At 42.7% G+C, this 25972-nt stretch overlaps 1 protein-coding gene across 3 annotated transcripts in view; it reads right to left on the bottom strand.

Moving 5' to 3' along the window:
• Positions 1-25972, bottom strand: part of LOC137438829 (regulator of G-protein signaling 3) — a 305803-nt gene that overhangs the window by 232170 nt on the left and 47661 nt on the right. For all 3 annotated transcript variants that reach the window (XM_078767307.1, XM_078767304.1, XM_078767306.1), the window contains exons 2-4: positions 7585-7635; positions 7322-7380; positions 5757-5851 (exon numbers count right to left, since the gene is read on the bottom strand). In XM_078767307.1, the coding sequence (XP_078623433.1) occupies positions 5757-5851; positions 7322-7380; positions 7585-7635 (205 nt within the window). The remainder of the gene's footprint in view (positions 1-5756; positions 5852-7321; positions 7381-7584; positions 7636-25972) is intronic.

The raw sequence follows: 25972 nt of genomic DNA, 5'->3' as shown, positions 1-25972 counted from the left end.
CGGGCATGCCCTAGTAATTTAAATTTTCATTAAGTGAAACAAATCATCCACATTCCTTCTGTATTCTTGTAGTCCAAGTGGACGCTCCGTTAATTTGAGTAACATTCTACAGTACTTCCCCTTGTTTCAGATCCACGGTATTTGCTAACATGACAAAATGACAGAGTTTAATGTTGCCACACCATGTAAAAATGTCAAACTGGACCTTTTGAGTGCAAACTCTTACATTCTTTGTGCCAGGCCATTTACCAAGAACGACCAACACCCAGTCAGCCCTGATATTGGAAAGCTGGAGTCTAATCTCACCCTGCGAACAGCACTCAGATGAAAGGAGGAAAGCTATTGTGTGAGAATGAATATCATATTCTGAAATAGGAGAAAACATTTAGATACCATGGATCCACCTTCTGTAGTCAGCTACACATAAAGAGAACAACGCAGTGTCTAAGACAGAAAACAGCTTGGAAGCACGTTCTTCCACTCGGAGTGCATGGCACCCACGATTAGTCACTCTCACAAGGTCACAATTGGAAAATCCTTCATTTGAGTAAAAGAACAACTGTTTCTTATCTGGTTTGCAATGTTATGCACGCAGGTCAGTGGTCTCTGTTTTGTATCGTCAATTATCTGATATGGTGCCTACCTGCCTTCTCCCCCTTTCTGCCTTTCTGCCTTTCTCTGTGTCTCTGTGTCTCTGTGTCTCTGTGTCTCTGTGTCTCTGTGTCTCTGTGTCTCTGTGTCTCTGTGTCTCTGTCTGTCTGTCTCTGTCTGTCTGTCTCTGTCTCTGTCTCTGTCTCTGTCTCTGTCTCTGTCTCTGTCTCTGTCTCTGTGTCTGTCTCTCTCTCTCTCTCTCTCTCTCTCTCTCTCTCTCTCTCTCTCTAGTTAAACTTCCCAAATGTACAACTATCAGGGATGCCACTTCGTGGTGGTTGTACGTACCCTACCTACCTACCTACCTACCCCCCCCCCCAATGCAAGTCGGGGGCCAAATCTTCCCCATTCCTCCCTACTGCCCGGATTTGTCAGAGTAGCGCGGTCACGGTCAGAGTGCCGATCGGTCCCCATGGACCGGTCCTTTCCCTCTTGTGTCTCTCCCTCTCTCTAACTCTGTAATGGCCCTGACTTCGTGAAGGAGGGGGTACACCATCCTAGATGTGGGGGATCTCTCGGTCGCTCCTGCGAGATCAATCGGCTGTCTCCATGCCACAGGCTTGTTGGGGAGAACTGTCGGAGGCTACACGACAACAACTTCCCAAATCTAGACTGACTTCACTCCTCAATTCTTGTATTCCTCACTTCTACCATATATGCAACTTTCATCCAGAGGCTGTTCTGTCTCACTCTTCCCTCCAGGAAGTGCATCACAATCTCTGATGTTCATCACAATCTCTGATCAATCAAGCAGTGCATCACAATCTCTTGTCATCCCCAATTCTGACCCATTACCTTTATTACTTCCATTAACCTTTCCTAGCCCAACGATCCCATTTGCTAGATTAATGTCCCCTAACCCCCCCCCCCCCTCCCCCATCTCCTCCTCCCTCTACTCTTTTCCTATTCATTCATTGGCTTGATGTTTGTCCCATTGTCATTTATATCTTGCTCTTCCGAGAGCCTCTCCTGTCATGAAAAGAGTACAGATACCTCAGCATCAGAGTTAGCTGTCCTGAGGTGTGCAGTTTGCACCTCAGCCATGGTCACGTGGATGGATGAGGGCTGTGAGCATGACAATATTAGACGGGTCAATATACTGCCTGACCCCAAAAAAATTGCAAATTTTTGTTTTATGCTTATTTCTAGTAGTTTATGAAGTGGAAGACAACATATTAAAAGTTGGACAATTTTGACGCATGGGAAAGTCCCTCAGTGACGTCAGAAAACAAGATGGCTGCCGGCAGATAAAACGTAAAAAAATTGACTGATAATCATCAGACCACTAACAATTTAAAGTTAATTTTGCACCAATATTTGTATTATGATCGTTGCTGGTAGTTTATGCAATGCTAATCCTGAGACCATTCGCAATTTAAAGTAAATATTTGCACAAATATATGTTCTTTGATTGTTTCTGCCAGTCTATGACATGGAAAGCAACATATAAAAAATTGGACAATTTTGACACATGTGGAAGTACCATATGCCTTCTAGTCTTAGATTCCAGTTTCATCGTCCTCCTCCTCCTCCTCTATGTCTGGTTCAACACTCATATTGTCACAGTTGCTGTCCTGGCAATGTCCACATGCACTGGTGCACTCTAATCCATGCTTCCTACATGAACACCTTAGTGTTTTGCACCCCCCTGAACAGTTGCAGTGAATCATCTGAAGTAGTATGTCTGGAGCAGGGCTTTTGTCTGTCATCACTGGAACAAGTTTTCCTCCTTCTACCTTCCATCCCCACTCCGTTGGCTCCATTCCACAACAAAGGCCCATCCATTCCATTACCTGGTAATAGGTCCGCAGAGAATGAAACTTGCAGGCAGCGGATGTGGGTGGCAGTCTTTCAGGAGTGACAAATGCCTTAGCCCTTGCAACCTTTTTGCAGAGAATGTTGTATCTGATCGATGCCAATGAGTCGTTCTGATTTGCTTCAAACAATGCCACCATTGCTCTGCAGCCTGCAGTTTCAATAACATCCTGACTCTGCTGTGGTTTACAGAACACCTTTGAGCTGTCTATCAGTTCCTTTTCTTTCTTGATGATTCTTTGAAACCCTGACTTCTTTCCAATCCCAAAGACACGAAACGTTGCGTCACAGCCAGTTAATGCATGAAGGAACAATATATCTCTGCAGGCTGCATTTCCAAGTATCTGCTGAAGGACTTTGATATTGTAGACATTTGATTTTGCCTTGTCAGAACGGAAATAGAGTTCAATGCAGTTTGTCTCCACCATATAGAAGAGCAGGAGGAAAAGGAGATCTTTATCTTCTCCAATGAGGGTTGTAGATCTGGAAGCCGCATTTGCGACGGCCGCTTTTGCAATCTCAACATCAGCATCTCCCTCTGCTTGGATCACCTCACAGCCTTCCTTGTGCAACACCTCTATAATCAACAGTATCATTGCCTGCTTGTTTGACTCATTCGACAGAAAGTCCTCCTTTTTCCCAACAAATTTTGTTGACTCCGTAATGTTAACCTTGGTGGCATTCTTGTTTCTATTCCGACGTTGATGAGAACAGTCCTTTGTGCTTGGCCCAGCCTCATAACCATCAAACACAACAGTAGCTTTGCCATAGTGTCGTACTGTAAATGAGGCATATTCATCTGCAATGGAACTGTAGGTGAATCCCTCTGTCCACTTTAAGCGGTGAATAAGTGATCCCCCGTCAAGAACATAGTGATCTGTTCCTGGAACTGTCTGGTTGACAGCATTGTCAGATTTGGTTGTAGCATAATTCCTTATTGCCTCCGCCAACTGTGGTTTATCTGGCTGGCGCAGGATGTTTTTTGCCTCAAAAAGAGACATTGGGTATGGGCAGAGTTCATATTTCATCACTTCACCTATCTGGAGATCTCCCGTCTGTGACACCACTAAGAACCTCTGGAATAGTAACGCTGGATCTATTGTGCGGTCCTCAGCAACTTTGACTGCCCTGCTGAATGCAAGTGTCTTGGCTTTAGAACTCCTTTTGTGTGAATAGGAGTAAGCTGGGTGATCATCCATCTTCTTGACAATGTCACTACCTACTTTGAATAGGTCATGAACATTGACATCCTCATTTGCAGTAACCCCTGTGATGATATTGCGCAATGACTTGTCATCAGAAAATGGTGTGAAGCTGTCCAGTTTTTCGGCAACTTTGCCACGATCAGCTTCATCTCGACTCACCCTGGATGTTGTCAACTCCTTATGTTGTTCACTTGTTGAGTAGCTACTCGAGGTCAGTTCTTGCATAGCAAGGTTGTAGGAGGACGATATGGTTGAAGACAGAGTCCAAACTGCTCTCTGGTGCTCTGACATCCCACTTCCTCGAGTCAGCCCCCCTTGGCTTTTCAGTGAGCGCATTAATGTCTGTTCTATCACAAGATCAGAGCCTAGGCCAGCCCAGTATTGGTCACTGCGCCGGATTACATGATAACCAGATTGGAACTTCTGATGAACCTCAGGGTTGTCATCCTCTAACGCAAGCATCTTCTCGAGATAGAGTCGAGCTGACTTCAGGTAATTGGGATGGCCAGCAGCTGCAAATATCGGCAAGCAAGCTGATATGGCTTGGAGATGCATCTCCCAGGACCCCGTCCGATCAGCTGCCACAAGTGCCCTTGCAATTCCCAACATACGCTGGTAGTTGATCCAAAGTGCACTGGTTTTCGAGTCCTTTGCAAGTTTATTCCTTTCCTGATTCAATCTATTGTCAATGAAATGAATGCACTCTGATTGCAACACAGACTCTATAGTGTCACTTTCGACAGTCTCCAGGGAAATGTACAGTCGCTCCAGTTCTGCCACTTGTTCTTGAAACCCAGGGTCAACTTCCACAATCTTGCCAACAACCTGACGTGTAAGACACTGATCCACAAGCAAATGGCCACGAAAAGCACGTTGCACCGCCTTCCCACTCAGCATGTGCACAACAGCATTTTGACCATACACTGTTTCCAGGATCTCTTTCAGTCCACTTCCATCCATCAAACTTCCAATGGCACCCAACAAATTCATTAATGTGTGGAAGCTCCCAAGCAGTAGCACTGCATTATGGATTGGGTTATCAGCAGGAAGAGCATTCACTATCTCAGAGGCCTTCCAAAACAGCGGTTGGTCAAATGTGATGATTGCTGGCATGTTGTGTTTTGATGCAAGTTTGCTCAGGTAATCAAGAGTTGACAAGATGCAGGTTTTGTCACCTGGGTTCATATCAATCATTGGGAGAAACTGTATTGAGGCTTTCCCTGGGTGATCACACTCCTCATGCAGAAAGTGCATCATGCCTTGCCAATTTGGTGCACTCTTTTCGAAGCAAAATGACATCTCCCATAATATGTCAATTGGGCGATCACAAATTGATAACAAAGGGAGGGGCTGAAATTTGAGGTTGCGGTTGACGTGCTCTGCATAGCGGTAATCTATTATATTGATCTTCGTCAGTTCGACGAGCTTCCTGTCAGACATTTTCTTTCTAGATATGATGTGGCTAGATTGACGCCCTGGTGTAATAGCTGCTATCATGCCCATCCCATGAAAGGTACCCTTTCCATCCAACGTTATGATGTTGTGGTCCACATTGTCTCCAGCAAATAACAAGGATGTATCAAGAATGTCGGTGTCACCTCCAAACACATCCGGAGCAAGAGAAGAGGCTGCATTTACTTCAAACCGTTGCACTTCGGAGTAAGATGAGGAAAAGCCAAAGGTTGATAGACTATCTATCAAGAAACGAGACCTATACAAGTGATGCATTTGCACTGCAAGACCAAGCTGCAATGGTGCAATTACAGCCCTTGGACGCACTGCTTGGATGACTGCTTGGATGGTTTTGTGACATTTTTATCATGTCAAAAATTTTTACTTTCCCATGGTCCATTTCTGTCCAACTTTTGATATGTTCCTAAGTAAGTCTTAAAATATAAGGAAATGCAATAAAACTAAAATTTGCAATTTTTTTGGGGTACGGCTGTTCTGGTTGTATATTGACCCGTCTATATGTTACCTTATCATGTTGTTACTTCATTATAATTTAGTACAAGCGCTTATTGCAATGAATGTAATAAAGTATTCCTTGACACATAAGGGAGGTTCCTGGAAAAGCCCACTCACAGTGTGAAGGACTCTCCATACACAGGATTATTCGTCTCCAATACCGTCCGACTTTTCCTTCGTTTCTTCCGATCTGGGTCTGGCACAAATGCCATCTGCTCACAACAAAACAAAACAAAAGATTCGCTGAATACTTTATCCGTACTTCAAGTGTCATGCTCATTCGACTTTGCATACACAATGTTGTCAACACATTCACCTTCTCAAATGAAAAGGCATGAAAATCAAAGCAAGTCAGAAATTGTGAGCTGTTTTTAAAAAAAGGTCAGTGTACCAAATCACTGTATGAAAGAGAAATGGGGATTTTTGGGGATTTGGGGGATTTTGGGAAATGGAGATGTACAATATCCTGGAATGCTTTCCATCATTGAGCCAGGTATCTTATTAGTCCCCTACCGGTGTACACCGGAGGGGACTATAGGTTTGCACGCAGTCAGTCAGTCGTCAGTCCATCAGTCCGTCAGTCCGTCAGTCCGTCAGTCCGTCAGTCCGTCACGCAAAGAACAGTTTTCCGGATTTTTTTTCTCTAAACTCTTAATGCTAATGATTTCAAACTTGGCACATGGTTTCCTCATGATAAGTTACAGATCAAGTTCGAACTTCATGACGTTTCGATCATTTTTGACAAAGTTATGGCACTTTGAACTTTGGTAATTCTGATGATCCTTAACTCAGTGCCATTTTAAGTTTTAATTTCCTTTAAAAAAAGATTTTCTCTGCAATAATAGGACCGATTGAGATAAAATTTTCACCGTTGGGGGGACTGGGTCTGTAGAATATTTTAATGGTAATTATGACGTCACAGGTCACGTGGTTCGGCCGCCATATTGTTTTTCGTGAAAACACGAAAACCCCTTTTTCTCTGCAACGGCTGAACAGCTCGAGGCCAAACTTTGCAGGCAGATTCGCATACCCATGACGAACAAAAAAGTCAGCGAGCATGACGTCATGCGTCACATGGTTTCAGAGTTTTGAAGTTTTTAAGCATGAACCTTTAAAACCGAGCCCCTCCATCACTTTTGATCCAATCGAGGGGAAACTTCACAAATCTGTTCAGCATGTCAGTCTACTAAAATTTCCTTTTGGAATTTGCGATAGGGCACGTGGTTTGGCAGATATCGTTAATTAAACGAAAATATTTTTTAAAAATGGATATCTCTTGAATCGCTAGTACCTCACACCATGAGTTGGTAATAATTTATATAATTCACACAGTGCAATACGTGCAGGCCGCTCCACGGAGCCACCTTGCGGGCTTATCAACGAGGCGAGGCGTGACACACACGTGTCTCAGCATACCTCAGATCAAGTTTGAAAACCAGCATCAACCGTTCATAAATTTGCATATTCGATCATTTTTGACAAAGTTATGGCACTTTGAACTTTGGTAGGGGACATGTATTGCAGCGCATTGCTCAGAATGCTTGTATCAATAGTAAGCCAGCATTCCTAATTTGCATGTATGCAAGAAAGTGAAGCAGCAATCCAAGGTTTGATGGCTAATTCTAGGAAAGAGACAGCTCTTTGGAAAGCAAATAGTAAACAAGAAAATTTAGATAATTTACTTTCACATAGGAGTTGCATGGTTTCCCACTTTGTCCCGCCAAACCCTTGCCTTCCATGACTGCAAAAAAGAGCACAAAGAACGTACGCATGGGTTACATCAAAAGCGCAGCGTCACTTGAAGGTCGTTACGTATTTAGACCTGATAGTCTGCAAATGTCGTTGTGAATTAGGAATAAAGTAGTTGTTGGGAATAAGGTTATGGGTAAACCTGAGTGATGACTTGATTGTGGAAAAGTTGTGTTGTTAGAGCAAAATATCTTACTGTGAATGGCCATCCTGCCAGGCCACGTTTCCACTGCCAGCTTCAGTTGACCTGCAAATTAGAGAAGGGTTAGAATGTATTTACTGTAAATACTGTAAATTAAATAGACATTTTTAGACCTGGTGCTGTAGCCTTTACCGAAAAGGAGAGGCTGTGTTTGTGTGCTTGCGTTAGAATAATCCTCCTCCTCAATAATTATGTGTTACCCTTCAGGTCTTTAAAACAGCTGTTCACCACCATCTCTTATCTTCACCCATCCAAAACCTTGATCTTTTCTATCCCCGCTAATTCACCCCAGATCCACTTTTTTTGAAATCCCGACTTCTTTCTTTCCTGGAAGTTCTAGCAGTGTCCATGTGTTTTATACCTCTTCCACTCCCTTCCCCCACATTCCCATGCATCCTCCCCCCAAGCCCTCTCCTTCCCACAGATCTCCCGATGTCCCTGTTCTCTGTTGTTGTACTTGTGTGCTTCCCTCTCTCTCCCCATCTCGTCTCCCGCTCCCTTTATTGTATGTTTGTGTGTCCGTTTTTTTTTGTGATTGATGTTAGCTCTTACACGAGCCTCGATCTTGTATACAAAAAACAAACAAACAAAAAAAGGTGTTATTGTGACGACCAAGTGAGATCCGATGAGAGATCCACCAACACAGGTGCACCAAGCTCCTTACAGTTACTGTACACAACCTATTGCATATAAACATATCCTGAGGGGGAGGAGGGTGCCCGACCTGGGTGACATCCTTCTCACAAAATCCAAGATGGCGTCCAAGTGGCCACGAAACCACTGGACGTCTATGTTAAATATGTCACTGAACAGGAATATTGAATTGGGAAGCTTGCATAATCCTTGGTATGAGTGATTGCAATTTGAAATGTCCAGCTGATAAGCATAGCGAGGAAGCATTGAAATTATACGATGATTTCCTGAGAAATGTGAAGGGCTTCAGGAAACTTGATGAGCCTGTCGTCTTGAAATTTAAGGTGTGTGAAAGTGCTGCAGAATTTTTGGAAAAACGTGTTAAGTGGTGCAAAATGTGTGTTAGTTAGCTAGTTCGAAGTATGTGAATGTGAAGGATGTCCTTGTGGATAGAACTGAGTCAATCCATTGTCCTATGAAGAAAAAACAACTGCCACTCTTCAAGCGACCACATCCTAAAACCAAATCCAAGACTAAAGAGCAGATGGACGATCTCAAAAGCGACGATATAGTCTCTTCAGTCAGCTATTCATCTGTCAGGTATGCCAAGGTGACTTGGACCAGTTTTTTCCCCCTTTCGAACCACCCATGATGACCTTCATCTTTGTCCCATCATCATCATGGTAAATCCCGACTTCCGAGTTATAAATCAGAGTTGATGGACTGTTTGGTCCCTCATAACAAATGACTCAGCTCAATTATGAAGAATCACATAAAAAATTAGGACACAACCAGTACGAGCATGTCGGAACGTTCAAGGACCGTCGGCCATTTATTCTTGTTCTTCTGCCATTGCACGGCACTTGGTTGCCAACCCCAGTTGTGCAGACCAGTACAATGCAGATATATTCAAGATATCGAGCCGAGGTCGGAGTACGTTACATCTACGTATGTTGGAAGCAACGTTCATCCATTCCACGGACCCTATATTGTGTCGTCGAAAGGAATTTGTACATTCTAAAGGTATTTCCCCGACCGCTGCCCGTGGTTTGTCTGCAAATGGCGAGTCCTCAGCTTTGGGGGAACCCCCATCCCCTCCCTCTGAGGTATTGGTGCAAATGGTGAGTCATCGCTCTCAACTCCGCTCCAGCCAATCAGAGCCAGAGCTAGTGGTGATTGACAACCAATGTGTGTTCAGATTACCAATTACGTCATGACGGATGAACCTATCAGCGTCGATCTTACATAGACATGCTTATACAGTATATGTGTTGGAACCCATCTGTGGATCGGTCCCATCGGCCGATGGGTCTGACCCATCTGTGGATGCACGAGAAATGACAATGCAGACCCATCGGCCGATGGGTCTGCACCATCTGCGGATGTGTTGTTCACCTTGAAGGAATGTGTATGCATCAATGGTGGATGAGTATGTTGATTTGAACCTAAAAATATTATCTTATTTTTATCTTATCGACAAACAGTTATCGACAAACCACATGTCACGGACTGCTTTATAAACATTTATGACATCAATTGCTTATTTTTAGGTTCAAATAAACATACTCATCCACCATTGATGCATACACATTCCTTCAAGGTGAACAACACATCCGCAGATGGCGCAGACCCATCGGCCGATGGGTCTGCATTGTCATTTCTCGTGCATCCACAGATGGGTCAGACCCATCGGCCGATGGGACCGATCCACAGATGGGTTCCAACATATGCATGCTCTTTCCTTCTTTCTTTCTTACTGTGATTTACCTTGAGTACAGCACAAAAAGCTTTGGTTAATCTTATGTCGTGTTTGTTTTTGTGTATTTTTAACAAAAGATTCTCGTATCTGGATCCGGGTTTTCACCAAAATCGAATCATTTCGTTCTTGTCACACACCCAACGGCTCCAGGAAATTTCATCTGAAACCGTCCACCTCCAATGGCGAATGTAACAATTAGATGGTCTCTCTTCTGGCACCAATGAAAGGAAACTATTCTGTGATATATTGAGGATGAAATTCTAACCACAAGCAAATCTATAGCATCACATGGCATTATTAATGGCTTATCAGATTATCAGAAATTATTAATCTCAGGGGATATTAAACAGATTATCAGGAAATGCACTCAAATCAACTGGTTGGCTCTCCAGATGTCAGCTCAGCGAGAAGAGAGTAAAGAAGCCACAAAAGGTATACGAAGATTTCAATTTACTTTGCCATTTGAATACCACATTCATACCTGTGACTGCCCGTGTGAATCCAAGAAAATTCCATCGTTAGTAAGCACCTGTGCCATCAAGGAAAACTACAAACTAAGTGTCATTCTCCATCCAGACCTTATCCTTCACATGTCTAATTTAAGTGCACACTCAGCTTAACTCAAACGATGTAAACATCTGAAGGAGAGAAACAGAGTGCTTCAAAACATTTGGAAAAAAAAACAAAACTGATGGATACAAATTGTCTACCAGGTAGGGTTGCATACTGAGTAGGCAGTTTAATGGCCTCTGATCTCTCAGCAGGTGTGGTACTCAGCACACCTCACATATGTGAAGCAATCATATGCACCTCTTGGGTGGAAACAAAGCATACAATATCACAGATAGTAATTGTGCCAATGATTAAAATAGCTCCATCCTACAGTTTAACAAAGTACAAAAACAAATACAGCACATGTACGTATATTTTAATTTTTTTAAAGGCAATTTTTCAAATATTTATATATTTTTAAAATTTTTAATTACTTTTATTTCTTTTTGTTATTTATAAATTTATATGTATTTCATTTTAAATTTATTTTTATTTGTCAAAATGTTTTTAGGAAAAAACATTCTGGCTAAACAGTTTTTTTTTGGGGGGGGGGGGGGCGGTTTGTACACAAGATCGAGGGTCGTGAAAGAGCTAGCATATCAATCACACAAAAAAAATGGACACACAAAACACAATAAAGGGAGCAGGAGATAAGATGGGGAGAGAGAGGGAAGCACACAAGTACAACAGCAGAGGATGGGGACATCGGAAGATCTGTGGGAATGAGAGGGCTTGGGGGGGAGGAGGCATGGGAAGGCGGGGGGTGGAGGAGGGGGTGGGAGAGGTATAAAACACATGGACACTGCTCGAACTTCCAGGAAATAAAGAAGTTGGGATTTCAAAAAAAGTGGATCTGGGGTGAATTAATGGGGCTAGAAAAGATCAAGGTTTCGGATGGGGGAAGATAAGAGATGGTGGTGAACAGCTGTTTTAAAGACCTGGTGGGATGAGTGGGATTGAAGAGAGTGAGGGAGTTTGTTCCAGAGGTGGGAGAAAAGAGGAATGAAGGAGTGAAGGTGAGCAGAGAGTCTTGATTTTGGCAATTTCACCAGAAGAGGGTTGCAGGCAGATCTTGTGCAACCTGAAGGAATATTTGGGGGACAGAGCACAGAGAGAGCTGGAGGAGCAAGGCCGGAGAGGAGTCGGTAGAAGACGGAAAGACCACCAACCTGCCTGCGGTGAGTACATGAAAGGCCCTCGGAGTTAGCTTCATCGCGGGAGATTCCAATGATTCTGAAAGCTAAATGTTGTTGCACACGACTCACAATAAGTTAGGGATATTCACAGGTTCTTTGGTGTGGTTCATTTTGTGTATTAATTATGTTGAAAAAAGTTGTTGGTCCTCATTCTATGGTTATTAATGTGTGAAAAAACAGCATTCTTGATTTCAATACCCTAACCCTAACCCCTATAAAAATAAAAATAAAAAAAAACCCTAACACCAAAATAAAAAATAGGATTTTTTTTGATTTTTTTTTTTGTACACAGAATCGAGGCTCTAGTGCAGGCCCATATGTCATAACAATATTGTTTGTGTTTTTTGTTTGTTAAAATTGATTTAGCAATGGATTCTGCTTCAGAATATTATAGAGATGTAAAAAAAATAGGGTTCCATTTTTTCTTTTACGTCTAATAGGTAGTAATTCGAAGAAATCCAAGATGGCCACCATAAAATTTGGAAAATACACTTTTGTGCATATCTTTGTATCTAGATATCATATAAACATGAATAATATGTCCTTTTATATGTTTTCAGACCCAAGGAAGCCATTTCTGCCATTGTTTTTACAGAAAAATGCAAGGAAAATAAAATAGTGGACATATACCAGCCAAAGTGGGGTCGGCCGGCATGAAATCGGTTAATTAAGTTTCCACCATCTAGTTAAGGTCTGGTTTTGACTGTGTTGACGAAATGTGAATCTGAATAGTAGTATCTATCTTTGCAGGACCGACGACAGTTCAAGAGTGTCTAGAAAATTACACCTACCTTCAAGATGAGTGACTCACCACCCAGGAAGATTGAGAAGTCAGTAGATTTCGGACTTTGTTTTGTTTGCCAAATGGCCATAGGGCAAACAGACTATACAACCTTTGTAACGAAACCAAAACTCTCCTCTGTCGAGAAACTGATGGCAGGTGCTGAGGAACAGTACACGTATGGTGAAACAAAGTTTGCATCATTGAATAGACGTTTGCAATATTCCTCTGCTGAAGAATTGCTCGCAAAAGGTCTCCGCTACCATAAAGCTTGTTACAAAGATGTTACCAATAAGATGCACATTGATCGAGCAAAGGCTAGGTTTGAGAAAGGAACAACATCAGGCAGTGCCGCAGAAATCCGACTGAAAAAGAGAGGACGACCAAGTTCTAGTGATCTAGGGGAAAGCACGTCAACATCCAGAAGGTGTTCCCGAGAACAGACATTTGACGCGCTCAGATGTGTCATATGCCAGGAAGACAGAGGAAGTGAACTGATCGCTTTGATCTGATCGAGGGGGTAGAACTGATCGAGGAAGAGGCACACATGGTAACACTGATCGCTTTGTACAACCTGTACTTCCAGAGATTCCTGGCAATGGAACCTGAAGAAAGGGCCTATCTGAACGAGTCATCTGTTCGTCTGGGAGAGGCATATCAGAGAGACATCAGCGGGAGCATGGAGCCAGAGAAGAATCTATGCGACATTCTCAAAAAAACATTGGCCATGATGGAGTCCAGAGATATGACCAAAAAACTGGAACAATTTGAGGTCAGCACAAACAAGATACAGCGCTTCATCCTGAACTACATGAAACAGTTTGAGACTATCCTTCTGTTCATTAGAAGTACAAGACAACGTGATCTGCTGCTGCATATGGAGAGCATCGAGTCTCTCACGAAGTACTTCTTTGCTCACGATCATCTAAACTATGCTCGGTTGCTCCCTCTCTACATTTCAACAATGCAGGAGACTGAAAAGCAGCACCCAGAACTGTGGAGGGAATTCATGAAAGGGAACTTCTGTGTGACAAAAGGATTGGCAGGCTTCACATCAATAGCCCCAGACCATGGCATTGAGCAAGAAAACCGTACACTGAAGGTGATTGGAGGAATCGTAGGGATAACTCAAAATGAGAAGGCGCTTGACAAGTTCTTCCTCATTGCACCTGAGCTGTCAAAGTCACTGCACGAGTTTGCAGAGGGATATGGTCTTGGTGAAAACCAGAGCAGAAAACAACACCACGAAATCACGGGGGGAAAGCTTTCCCGGGTGATGAGCCATGCCTCCAAGCTTTCTAGGGTGTTCCGTGAACATGGCGATCCATTTATGGAAGAGGAAGTAGACGAGGTCTACAACCTGCTCACCAAAGAAGTCATGAATGAAAAAGTGTCCAGCGACATCTTAGAGCGCGACGAGATCGGACAACAGATGTTCCAGCAATTTGCCACAGATCGTTTAGCTGAGGGAAAACTTTCTGTGTGGGACAAAATGACGAAAAGAAAACTTCGAACATTCAAGAGTTCGAATGCCACAACAGAAGTGAGATCGGGCGACAAGCTGATCAAAGTCAAAGAAGAGCGAGGATTGTTGCAGAGGTTCATCGTTATCTCACGGAGCCGACCAGAGCTCGACCTGAAAGAATGTATTGGCACCTATGAATTTGGCATCGTTCCACGTTCTTTATTTGCATCTGATGGATCCCTCTTGTTGGCATACGACAAGGCAAAAATCCTTCGTCAACTTGAGCATCTGGCTGAGCCTGAAGAGCAGGATGTACATGATCCACCAGGAGAACCTATTTCGACAGAAATCAATGAGCATCAAGATGCGGGAATTGCCGCTTTGAATGATGCAGCAGCACACGCTGGGGAAGAAACTAATGACCCATCAACTGACTATGAAATCTCAAGCCAAAATTTGCAGGAACCCTCTCAGATCAGCCAAAACCCAGACACAACCACAAGATCAGGAGTGATCAATGAAAACGAGACTACTTCTCGCCATAGAGTGATAATCATTGATGGCATGGCTCTTGTTAACGGGATCTCCAAAACAGAACAAATGATTACATGCAGTGACTTTGCTCAATCGTTCATTGAACGCCTCAAAAATATTGCCGTGCATTATGATGACGTGAGGTTGGTATTCGACCGATACATCGATAACTCACTGAAAGACAAAATGCGCCTAAAGAGGACAAAGGGGAAATCAACATACTATCACGTCAGGGATAGTACATTGATCCAGAAGATTTCACTCAAAGATTTCCTTTCCAATGTGAAGACCAAGGCAGAGCTTACAGAGTACTTGGCTGTGAAGTGTCTATCTTACAGCAAGGCTCATCCAAACAAGTTGAAGAAGTTCATGGTGACATCAGGAACTAAGACCACGGGCAACACTGAAGTTCCAGACAGTCTACTCACGCACAGCCAAGAAGAGGCCGATACACTCTTAATTCTGCATGCTCTCACAGTCGACAAAGATGCAGAAGTTATCATTGATTCGCCAGATACCGATATCTTCCTCCTACTGATTCAGAGATTTCACGATCTACCACCTGCTACGAGGTTTCTCACTGGGAAGGGAAAGTTGAGGAGGAGCATTGCAGTCCAACCTATTCATGGCATGCTAGGAGAGAAACGTGCGTCTGCAATACTTGGATTCCACGCATTCACGGGAAGTGACATGTCTGGAAGGTTCGCTGGCAGGAGCAAGGACTGGTGCTTTAAGGTCTTCATGACATGTGACAACAAGATATGGGAGGCTCTGGAGTCTTTGGGACAAACTGATCCGTCACCAGAAGTGTGTTCCCAGCTGGAACGCTTCGTCTGTCTGCTGTACAAGTCTAAAGTTCACACGAAAGTAAACGAACTTCGCTGGTTCTTATTCTCCAACCGTGCTGCTGAGGGAGAGAGTCTTCCACCTACCACTGGTTCGCTAAAGTTACACGTTCAGCGAGCACATTATATCGCAATGATATGGAGAAAGGCAGCAGAAAGCCATCCGTCCCTTCCATCACCTGTCGAGTATGGTTGGCAGTTACTTTCGGATGATGGGGTTTATGCCCCAAGTCGATGCCTGAATCCTCCAGCCCCAGAAGCAATAATGAATCTCGTGAACTGTGGGTGCAAGAAAGGGTGTATGGGAAGATGTAGCTGTCGCAATAACAATATTCCTTGTACTGAAGTTTGTGGGTGTGTGGGTTACAGTTGTAACAACAAAGCAAACATCAATGAACCGCGTGTGATAGATATGGATGAGGATGAATGAGGCATTCGTTTATGTGATCGTTTATGTTCATTCATCGTTTATGTTTAGGTGTGTGTGTATGTGTGTGCGTGTGTGTGTGTGTGTGTGTGTGTGTGCGTGTGCGTGTGTGTGTATTCAAAATAAATGTTATCAGTGAAGATTGTTTATTGAATCGATTCTAATTGGGAAATTATACGATCCGATTTCACGACGGCCGTCTCCATTTTGGCTGGTATATTGCCCACTATTTTAATTTCCTTGCATTTTTCTGTAAAAACAATGGCAGATATGGCTTCCTTGGGTCTGAAAACATATAAAAGGACATATTATTCATGTTTATATGATATCTAGATACAAAGATATGCACAAAAGTGTATTTTCCAAATTTTATGGCGGCCATCTTGGATTTCTTCGAATTACTACCTATTAGACGTAAAAGAAAAAATGGAACCCTATTTTTTTTACATCTCTATAATATTCTGAAGCAGAATCCATTGCTAAATCAATTTTAACAAACAAAAAACACGAAATTACTAATCGCCCTAGACTACTCGTGTAAGAGCTTAGAAAAAAAAAGGATTGTACTGCAGCCAATAACAGGAAGAAAATTTAATTCTCAACTTTATAGAACATTCCACCCCATAGAGGGAACATCCACAAACACGGTTTCAGGCTTGTTGTCAATCGACAGCGTGGAGCAGAAGCTCCTCCCCAAACTCCGGCGGTTGCATGCTCCAGGGAGGAGCTTCTGCCCCACGATGACGAGGGCCAAAAAGGCCAAAATACGTGTCCGTGGATGCTCCTTCCATGGTGGACTGGTCTATAAAATTGAGAATTAAATTCTCTCCCACGTGGGAATATCAACTTGTGGAGGAAAATATTTCAACTTGGCAAACTCAGAATATCTCACCATGAATAATTGTTTTCTAAAATATGATAAAATAAGAACAAAACGGTTGCAAATGAATGCCATTTTGAGAGACCGATATTGGAGTGTGAGGCACTAAGGGTCAGAAACAGAGAATGGTGCCTCTTCCACAAACTCTGGGAAAATAATATTCTTCGGTATTTCATGAAAACGCACCACTCTGTAGATTAATATTTCATCACTTTCATACATTTTTAATGGTTTCGTAGGAAGCGTTTAGTGCAAAATAAAGATTCATTTTTAAAACAAGGGCGTACAATGACAATTAATGGTGAGGATATTGAGTGGGATTTCTCAAATCAAATCTAACATTCATCATCAACATGTACCATGCCCTATGCAGAGCAGCCAAAGCAGTTACCAGAGTCAGACTGCAATTCTGGTCAGGATCACCAGTCTGAGTCAGTCAGGACGGGAATTTGGAATTTGGCCAGGGTGCCCACGACAGCCCGCCTACTCTTTGCGAAGGACACTGGGATTTTTAAGGTGTGAAGCGCACAGTGGAAAGGACACAGTGGGACCAACTAATGCCGGCAAATGGGACAGCTACTTTTATATCCATCCGAGGGATGGCACACACATTGATAAATCACCCTGCCTGTGAAACACTGGGATGAAATTTATAGCTGGGTCGGGATTCAAACCCAGGAGAGACAGCTTAAAAAGGAGTGTGCGTACCTCTCGACTTTGCTGCCATATAGGCCAATTTGAGGGAACAACCAATCAGCTCTCACCTCATCAACTATCCCCAGCTGCAGCAAGGACTTTATAATGTGTTAATCCACTGACTTTCTAGAATCTAGACGAAGAAAGCATGAAACAACCATGAAAAGCTGCATAAGGTAAGCTCTTTGCATTTTCAAACTCTACATGGGTTTGTCCACAGCTGCACATTTTTACAGGTAGCACAGGCATGAGAATCCAAACATGACACACCCCACCCGCCACCTGATCGGTTTCATTGCTTGTTGGTGAGCCTTCAGCAACATCGTCAACAGAATCGTGCAACCGTGGTTGTCAAATTTGTACCACATACTACATATACAATATATATACATATATGTATACTATATATATATGTATACTATATATATATATATATATACAGTATATATATATATATATATATATATATATATATATATGTATACTATATATATATATATATATACAGTATATATATATATATATATATATATATATATATATATATATATATATATATATATATATATATATATATATATATATATATATATATACATATATATATATATATATACATACATATACACGACTGGTCAAAAGTTTGAGAACACCTCAATTTTTCCAGTTTTTATTGAAATTTACGTCGTTTAATGTCTCAATGTACTCTGAAATTAAGCATAGAACAAATAAACAATTGGAGATAAACAAGAAATCATAGAATGATTTTGTTTAACAAATTTTGATTTTAATTTTTGACTCAAGGTAGCCACCTTTTGCAGATATGACCGCCGAACACACTCGTGGCATTCTTTCTACAATGGAAATCAAATATTGTTTGGGAAGTTCTTCCCAACACTGTTGCAGAAGTTCCCACAAATGTGTTGCACTTGTAGGTTGCTTTGCTTTCACCCTTCTGTCCAGATCATCCCAAACCAGCTCGATGGGGTTCAAGTCTGGAGACTGTGCTGGCCATTCCATGATTTGAAGCCTACCGTCTTGTTCTTTTCCTCGAAGGTAGTTTTGACATAGCCTGGAGGTGTGTTTAGACTTTAGAGTCATTATCTTGCTGTAGGATGAACCCCTGACCAAATAGGCGTATACCAGAGGGTATTGCATGGCGCTGCAAAATGCTGTGGTAGCCCTTTTGGTTCAGGGTGCCAGTCACTCTGTGCAAGTCGCCGACTCTGGATCCAGTAATAGAGCCCCAGACCATCACGCTTCCTCCTCCATGTTTGACAGTTGGTGTCACACACTGAGGAACCATCCTTTCGCCTACTCGACGGCATACAAAAACCCTGCGTGATGAACCAAAGATTTCAAATTTTGATTCATCGGTCCATAAGACCTTCTTCCAGTCCTCAGATGGCAAAATAAGAAAAAGAGGCTTGCCTGGGCCATGAAGCACCACCAGTGGACTACTGAAGACTGGAAGAAGGTCTTATGGCCCGTATGCTCGTCGTTCACACGCGAACGCAGGGAAGAGAATCGACGGCGATGACAATCGAATTCACTCTACACGATAATAGTTTTTAAGCGTATCATTTTGTACACATTTGATGGGGCAGCCATTTTTCCCCCGTGCCATCCATAATTACGGAGAACTGTACTACCACACTCTATGGTATATGCATCATAGGCTAGTCGGATTTATGGAAATACGCCATGTATAAGCTTCTCGGTGCATTTTTGGGTAAAGGTTGGGAACCTCACTTTTTAACATAATTAGGGTATGCTGAATTCGATTAACCCGGTTCCCAAGCCGAATTTTGAGGGTTTTTTTTTGAGTTTTGAATAAACTGCTGAAGAACTTGGGCATTGGTGAACTTACAGAAGAGATAATCAAATCTGCAGAAGTGTTCGTCTGCAGAATATATAATGTGCACAGAACAACCTCTGTTGATTCGGCACGACATATGTTGTTCTCCAAGACTGGTAAACCAGAAGCAATGTCACCGACAAGTGATGCTCTTCATTTCCATTTGATGCGAATACACTATCAAGCCATGGTATGGAGAAATGCTCATTATGCCATACCTGACCTTCCTGTACCTGTGGAAATGGGATGGAAACGTGGTGATTCAGGACTAGAGCCTATTCTGATGTCACCGAGTCCAATCCCAGGAAGTTGCCTGGAGATGATTTGTTGTGCATTCCAGAAGCAATACAAGACTCGACACTGCAAATGTCGCTATTCAGAGTTGAGGTGCACATCAATGTGTGCCTGTCAGCAACAGCGTGATGATCAGACCCCTTGTATGAATTTGATGTAGTTTGGCAAAACAACATGTGTGACATTCCTGAATGTTTGTGCTTCATGGTCATGTATACTTAATTTTAGAATAAATGGTTGTATGAAACATTGTCTTATTAAAACCTTTCCCATTTTATAGTGTCCAATTTCAATATCATTTTGAATGTCTCTTTCAATATGTCGCCAACCATAATTTAGACTAGACGGATTTATGGAAAAAAAACCATGTAAAAGCTTCTAGGTCCATTTTGGGGTAAAAGTTGTAAAGTTAAAGTAAAAGAGCTGCATGTATATACATGATATATAAATGCTTGTTCAAAGAAATTGTCCAAAAATGGCAATTTGGCGGCCATTTTGTTTATGCCAATTTGAAGGTCAAAAACTCAAAATTCGGCTTGGGAACCGGGTCAATCGAATTCAGCATACCCTAATTATGTTAACAAGCGTTACGCCTAGGCCCCCCGTCGGTGAAGTGATGCGAGTTGACAAAGTGGAAGACGCAAGGCAGCCATCTTGGATTTTGACGTGGCGACCCAATTTTCAATAGCGTTCTTCCTTATGCATAGATACACCCACACACCAGATTAGAAGTTGGTAGTTCGTTTATTTTTCAAGATATTTCGCTCACAAGGTTCAGACATATATATGGTGGCGGCCATCTTGGATTTTGACGTGGCGACCCAATTTTCAATAGCGTTCTTCCTTATACCGAGATACACCGACACACCAGATAAGAAGTTGGTACTTCGCTTATTTTTCAAGATATTCCGCTCACAAGGTTCAGACATATATATGGTGGCGGCCATCGTGGATTTTGACGTGGCGACATAATTTTCAATAGGGTTCTTCCATATGCCTAGTTGCACCCACACAACAAATTAGAATTCGGTCATTCGCTTACGCACGCACGCACGTCCGCACGCACGGACTGAGGGGAAAGCCATAGTCCTCCTTTCGCTCCGCGGTGCGACGGGGGACAAAAAGTGAGGTTCCCAACTTTTACCCAAAAATGCACCTAACATTCACATTTCTTGGAAATCCATCTAGTCTAGTAGAACCCCCTGTGTATAGTAACTACAAGGCAAATTGTGTCCAATTACAGCCATCACTGCACGATTTGTGACCAACAAGCATCGTCTGTCACATTTGCAATAGAGAATAAAGTTGATTATATCCAGCTCTGCAAACTACATCAACACGATGACGTCACTAAACTGACACCCGCCACAAAAATTACTCACACTGCAAAAGTGGTGCCGTGTTTCTCACCACAGCTACCTCAATCTCACCCAAATTCTCAGTACCAACATGTGGATTCCTCCCCCTTTTGTTCCTGCCAGGATAAGTATTTATTTCATTGTATTTGATGCCACACGGATTCCGTCCTTTTTACACTGGTTTGCATTTATCCTCTATCAACCAGTTTGTCTTGCTCATGTGCTAATGACCTTAAAAAACAGATGATTTTGTTTGCAAAGTTTCTGTAAACTCATGTGACCATTGTTTGTTATAGGTGGTGGGTGGTCCATAGTATTGGCCTCTGGGAATTTTCTTTTATTTCTACCCTTGGATTTCTCTGTATTAGCTGGTGTTAATTGCTATCACTCAGTCTTAATAAACGTGCTCCATATTGTCCTGTCATGCTTCCTGTCATGCTTCCTGTCATGCTTCCTGTCGACGAATGAAGCTTATTACTCTCCCCATCAATTCGGAAATACCACTAAAACGTTCTAGCCCAAGGCCTACAGCACAGGACACACACATAGCAAAGAGCACATGACATAACATAGAAAGAGCAACACAAAATATAAAAATAAACATAAAAAGATATCATAGATAAAGATTTTTTTTTAATGCATAGAAAAAAAATAGATAAAAAATAAGAATAAAATAAAAATAGATAAAAGATAAAAGCAATAAAATAAAATAATAAAGATAAAATAAAAATAAATAAAATTAAAAAAATATTTTTATAAATAAATATTATTAAATTAAATAAATAAATTAATTTTTATAAATTATGTTATATATATATTTATTTTTATATTTTTTATATTATAATATAAATTATATATTTTATAAAATGAATTAAATTTTATCAATTTTATAAATAAAATAAATAAAGATAAAAGCAAATAAATAAAACAACAGATAAAAGGTAAAAAGATAAAGATAAAAGCATAGAAAGATAGAAAGAGCATTACATAACATAGACATTACATAGACATAGAATAACATAGAAAGAGCACATTAACATAGGAAAGAGCACACAGTGCACCACACAGCACACAACATGAAAGAGCACATGCCACATAGCATGTATTACATGGTACATAGCACACAGTATGCAGCAAGAAATTCAGGAACACAGCACGTAGAACCAAAGATGCAGCACATTGGACACAGCCCATGACACATCACATGGAATGAGCATTGTACGCAGCAAGGCAAAAGACAAAATATATATACCCCCTATAGTAACACATCGGTCTACGTATGGATAATAGAATCCAAGTGAAGACATGATCCTTAGAGTGAGAATAAAAGTGACATTTGAAATTCCGAGGAGGATGTGAGTTGAGCTTATGAAAGCGTGGAATAATTAATCATATTGTGCCACACAATGGCAAGAAAGGCAATATTCATAGGATGCCATCACATCGTCAAACCAACACAATAGCCAATGAGATGTAAACAATTCCCAAAAGAACTAGATTCCGATCCCCACCATGGAAATGTCAACACGTCTCACTGATCGCCAGCATGGCAATTTGGCTGCAGCCCACAACCCTCGGATTTGAGCCAGTCGGCCTGATGTAGTCATTGTCTAGATCCGGCGTGTAATATTGCCTGCCTGGGACGGCGTGCTTTCTGAAAAAGACTTCTTTGTTTCTAATTGTATGTATCAATATGCTCACTCTCAATTCAACTTCACCTGGCTCTGCGAAGACAGCATATTGGCCTGTAAGGAAGCCAGATGCCCATCACCGCCCTCTCATGATACACTATCCCGGTTTTTTATTGGCTCAGAACCAGTCTGACCTTGTTGCTCACCACTTGATTCCCTCAAGATGGTGGACAATTAGTACAGCCTGCCAAGTCCATCATCTGTGTACAGATACTCTGACCACCTGCCTGCACTTCATAACCACTATAAATATATATATATATATATATATATATATATATATATATATATATCCCCTCACCCTCCCCCCTCCCCCCCTCTCTTCCCCTCCCCCCCCGTTCCCCTCCCCTCACCCCTCTCCTTCCCCTCCCCCCATCCCCCTCCCTCCACCCTACCCTCTCCCCTCTCCCCCATGCCCCTCCCTTCACCCCTACCCCTTCCTCCATGCTCATCCCTTTACCCCCTACCCCTTCCTTTCTGTCCTACCCCTTCCCCACCCCCCTCCCCCCTCCCTGTTCCCCTCCCCTTCCCCATTCCCTCCCCTCCCCCGCCCGGCAATGCCGGGTACTTCTGCTAGTATATATATATATATACTGTATATATATATCTCTTTGCAGGCAATGCGGACATGCATGGCGATGACGTCATGTTGTCCGCTCATTAGGTTGGAGAACCAGATTACAGATACCATTATTAGTAACTCCCAACCGCAACCAGATCGACTCCATATGATGAGTGGATACCAGAGATAACGTTACCGTGTGGCAGGCGGCGGTGCTTATCGCTCCCAGCAAGGTGCAGCAGCAACTGTATGGGACACCTTGCTGGCGGTTCTCCACTGATGATATGAAGGTCGCATAGTGATATATATATGTATGTATATATTGTTACAGACACGACTTTGATGTTAAGGTGGGCCGAGCGGAATGGCCGTCGTGTCCGCACAAATTACCCGATTATACTCGACGTTGACGAAGTCGCGTTACGCTGGCTCAATAAGAAAAAGAAGACACCCGGCTGGGTTATAATGACAGACACCAATGTTTCGATTCTCAATTATATTCGTAAGGAAAGGTTAGATTACAGGGGCTAGAGGTATATCACAGGAAGACAGGCACTTGGACACACTTATATTAACCCCGGACAGACGACAGGTAAACGGGACAAAGCTGACTCACACGGGGATTGATGGAAAGGACAGGCGGGTAGCGATGGCTCAAGGTGCACTCTTGGCTCAAAGCAGGGTACAGTCCGGTCCAAAGATGCGGGGAGGTCACAGCGCTCGGAGGGGACGTTCTTTCTCAGGCGGGTCTTTCTCTCTCAGCGATCGCAGGCAACGTTCTTTCTCAGGCGGGGCGCATCTGACTCAGCGCTCGCAGGTACCTCTTTCTCCAGCTGGGGGCGCATCTCTCCTCACTTCCGGTAAGTCGCCACGTATATCCGGCGGGGAGTGACACGCCCTCGGCTCGCTAGCGCCGCCCCAGATGGAATCGGTCCGCCCTTCTGATTGGGTGCGGGGGGTTACCAGGCTCCGCCCTTGAGGAGGAGCTGACAGCCAGCCCCTCCGTGGTAACCCCGTGGAGCGCGTGGTCAATGGCGCTAATCGAGCCGGTGTGAGGACGCATCCTCCCCCGCGCCGCCGCCATCTCCTCTGTTGTTGTTGTAATTGTTGGGGAAGAAGATGGAAGGAGGTATGGGAAAGGTCCTAAACTCACTACTGATGCCATATAATCACATTCTGGTGCAACGAAGAGTCAGAATTAATGGAAACGAGTCCTTAACTGACATAGATTAAGAATAACTAGCAAGATGTCCGAAAGTTGTCTACGTGTGGTGCGGTGGACCTGGGCACGACATTTAATGGGGGAATAAGGGGAAGGTCGGCTCTACTGAGTGTTATTTACATGCAATGGGACTAGGGAATGGGGGATTGGGGAAAGTTGGGGAGTATTGGAGAAATAGGGGAATATTTACAAGCGGATATGGAGGCCAAATTCCATATTCGCAACAATATGTATATATGTATATATGTATATATGTATATATATATATATATATTTGTATATATGTATATATATATATATATATATATATATATATATATATATATATATATATATATATATATATATATATATATATATATATATATATATGTATGTATGTATGTATGTATGTATGTATGTATGTATGTATGTATATATATATATATATATATAGTTACGGGGTCCTCCCCGATCCTCTGGTTTCGGTAAACCTCCGAACCCCGAGAGGGTCCCCGGCAGAAAGATATGTTATCCTTGGTTGAAATCAATCAAATCAATAATGACCACACCAAGGGTTATGAACAAACAATAATATATTATAAATCACACCGGAATCACGACACAAATAATAATAGCAATTCGCCCTACAATCACTATTTTTAAGATGGTACCACCTTATCTCGTCCTTTAACCCAAACTCACAGCACTCCCCCAATGTCTCTGACCCCTCCAAGGCGAGGTCGATTCGCTCCAGCGATCGTTGGATCAATGTCCGATCACAGTCAATTGAGGCATGGACGATCGAAGCAACCCATAGGTCACGTGGTCCCACACCCAGCACAATAGCGGTGGAATGGGAAACCTCCCAAAGACGCGCTCCGACGTACACGTTTGCGGTTCAATCAGCGAGTCTCCTTATAATCCTCAAAAGCCACTTTCTTGCACAGCCGTCCCCGGCAACCACCGGGGAATAATGCCCGGCCAACGCGACAAAAACCTGTTCACTGAAGGTTGCGCGCGTGGCGAAAATGGCAGACGGCTTTCACTCAAACCGGGGCTTTGAGGCCAGGATACTCCGGAACCTCAATGAGGATACCCGACTACGCAGGCTCCACAGCACTCCAGCGATATCTCCGATCGCATGAAATTCCTTTCAAGGACGCCAAGTTCACTCGCACTGTACGCTCGACCGCTCGGTCCGGAGCTTCCACAAAAAACGTCTTTTTCCCGATCTCCTCACACCTCTTCTCCTTCGCTCCCCCTTTTCTTCCGGGTCACGATCCGATTTCCGGCCACATTTTACCAGGAGCGCTTTTAAAACTTTTAACCACAATAACCCTTTCCCTGAAGCCACAATAAGCATAATATCTAGAACCAACAATGATAACAATAACAACCATAATTAGGGCCGAATCCGTAACAATATATATATATATACAGGGTGAGTCAAAAGTAGCGCTCGATTTCTGTTTATATATTTTGTTGCGGTTTTGTCTGTCAAGTGAGTTTAATAAAGGTTAAAATTTGCCCCCCATAGTTAGTCACACAAGCAACATGTAGCCTCGCGATAGTATAGTTATGTCTTAGTATTTGTAAGCTTAGTCCTTTTCCTTTGTTGGTCTGCGTTGAGTAGAGCCAGGAGAATAG

Source organism: Myxine glutinosa, chromosome 13 (genome assembly GCF_964187855.1).
Source record: "Myxine glutinosa chromosome 13, kmMyxGlut1.1, whole genome shotgun sequence".
NCBI classification, from domain to species: Eukaryota; Metazoa; Chordata; class Myxini; order Myxiniformes; family Myxinidae; genus Myxine; species Myxine glutinosa.
The sequence above is the reverse complement of the archived record's forward strand: the minus strand, read 5'-3'. Positions and strand labels throughout refer to the sequence as shown.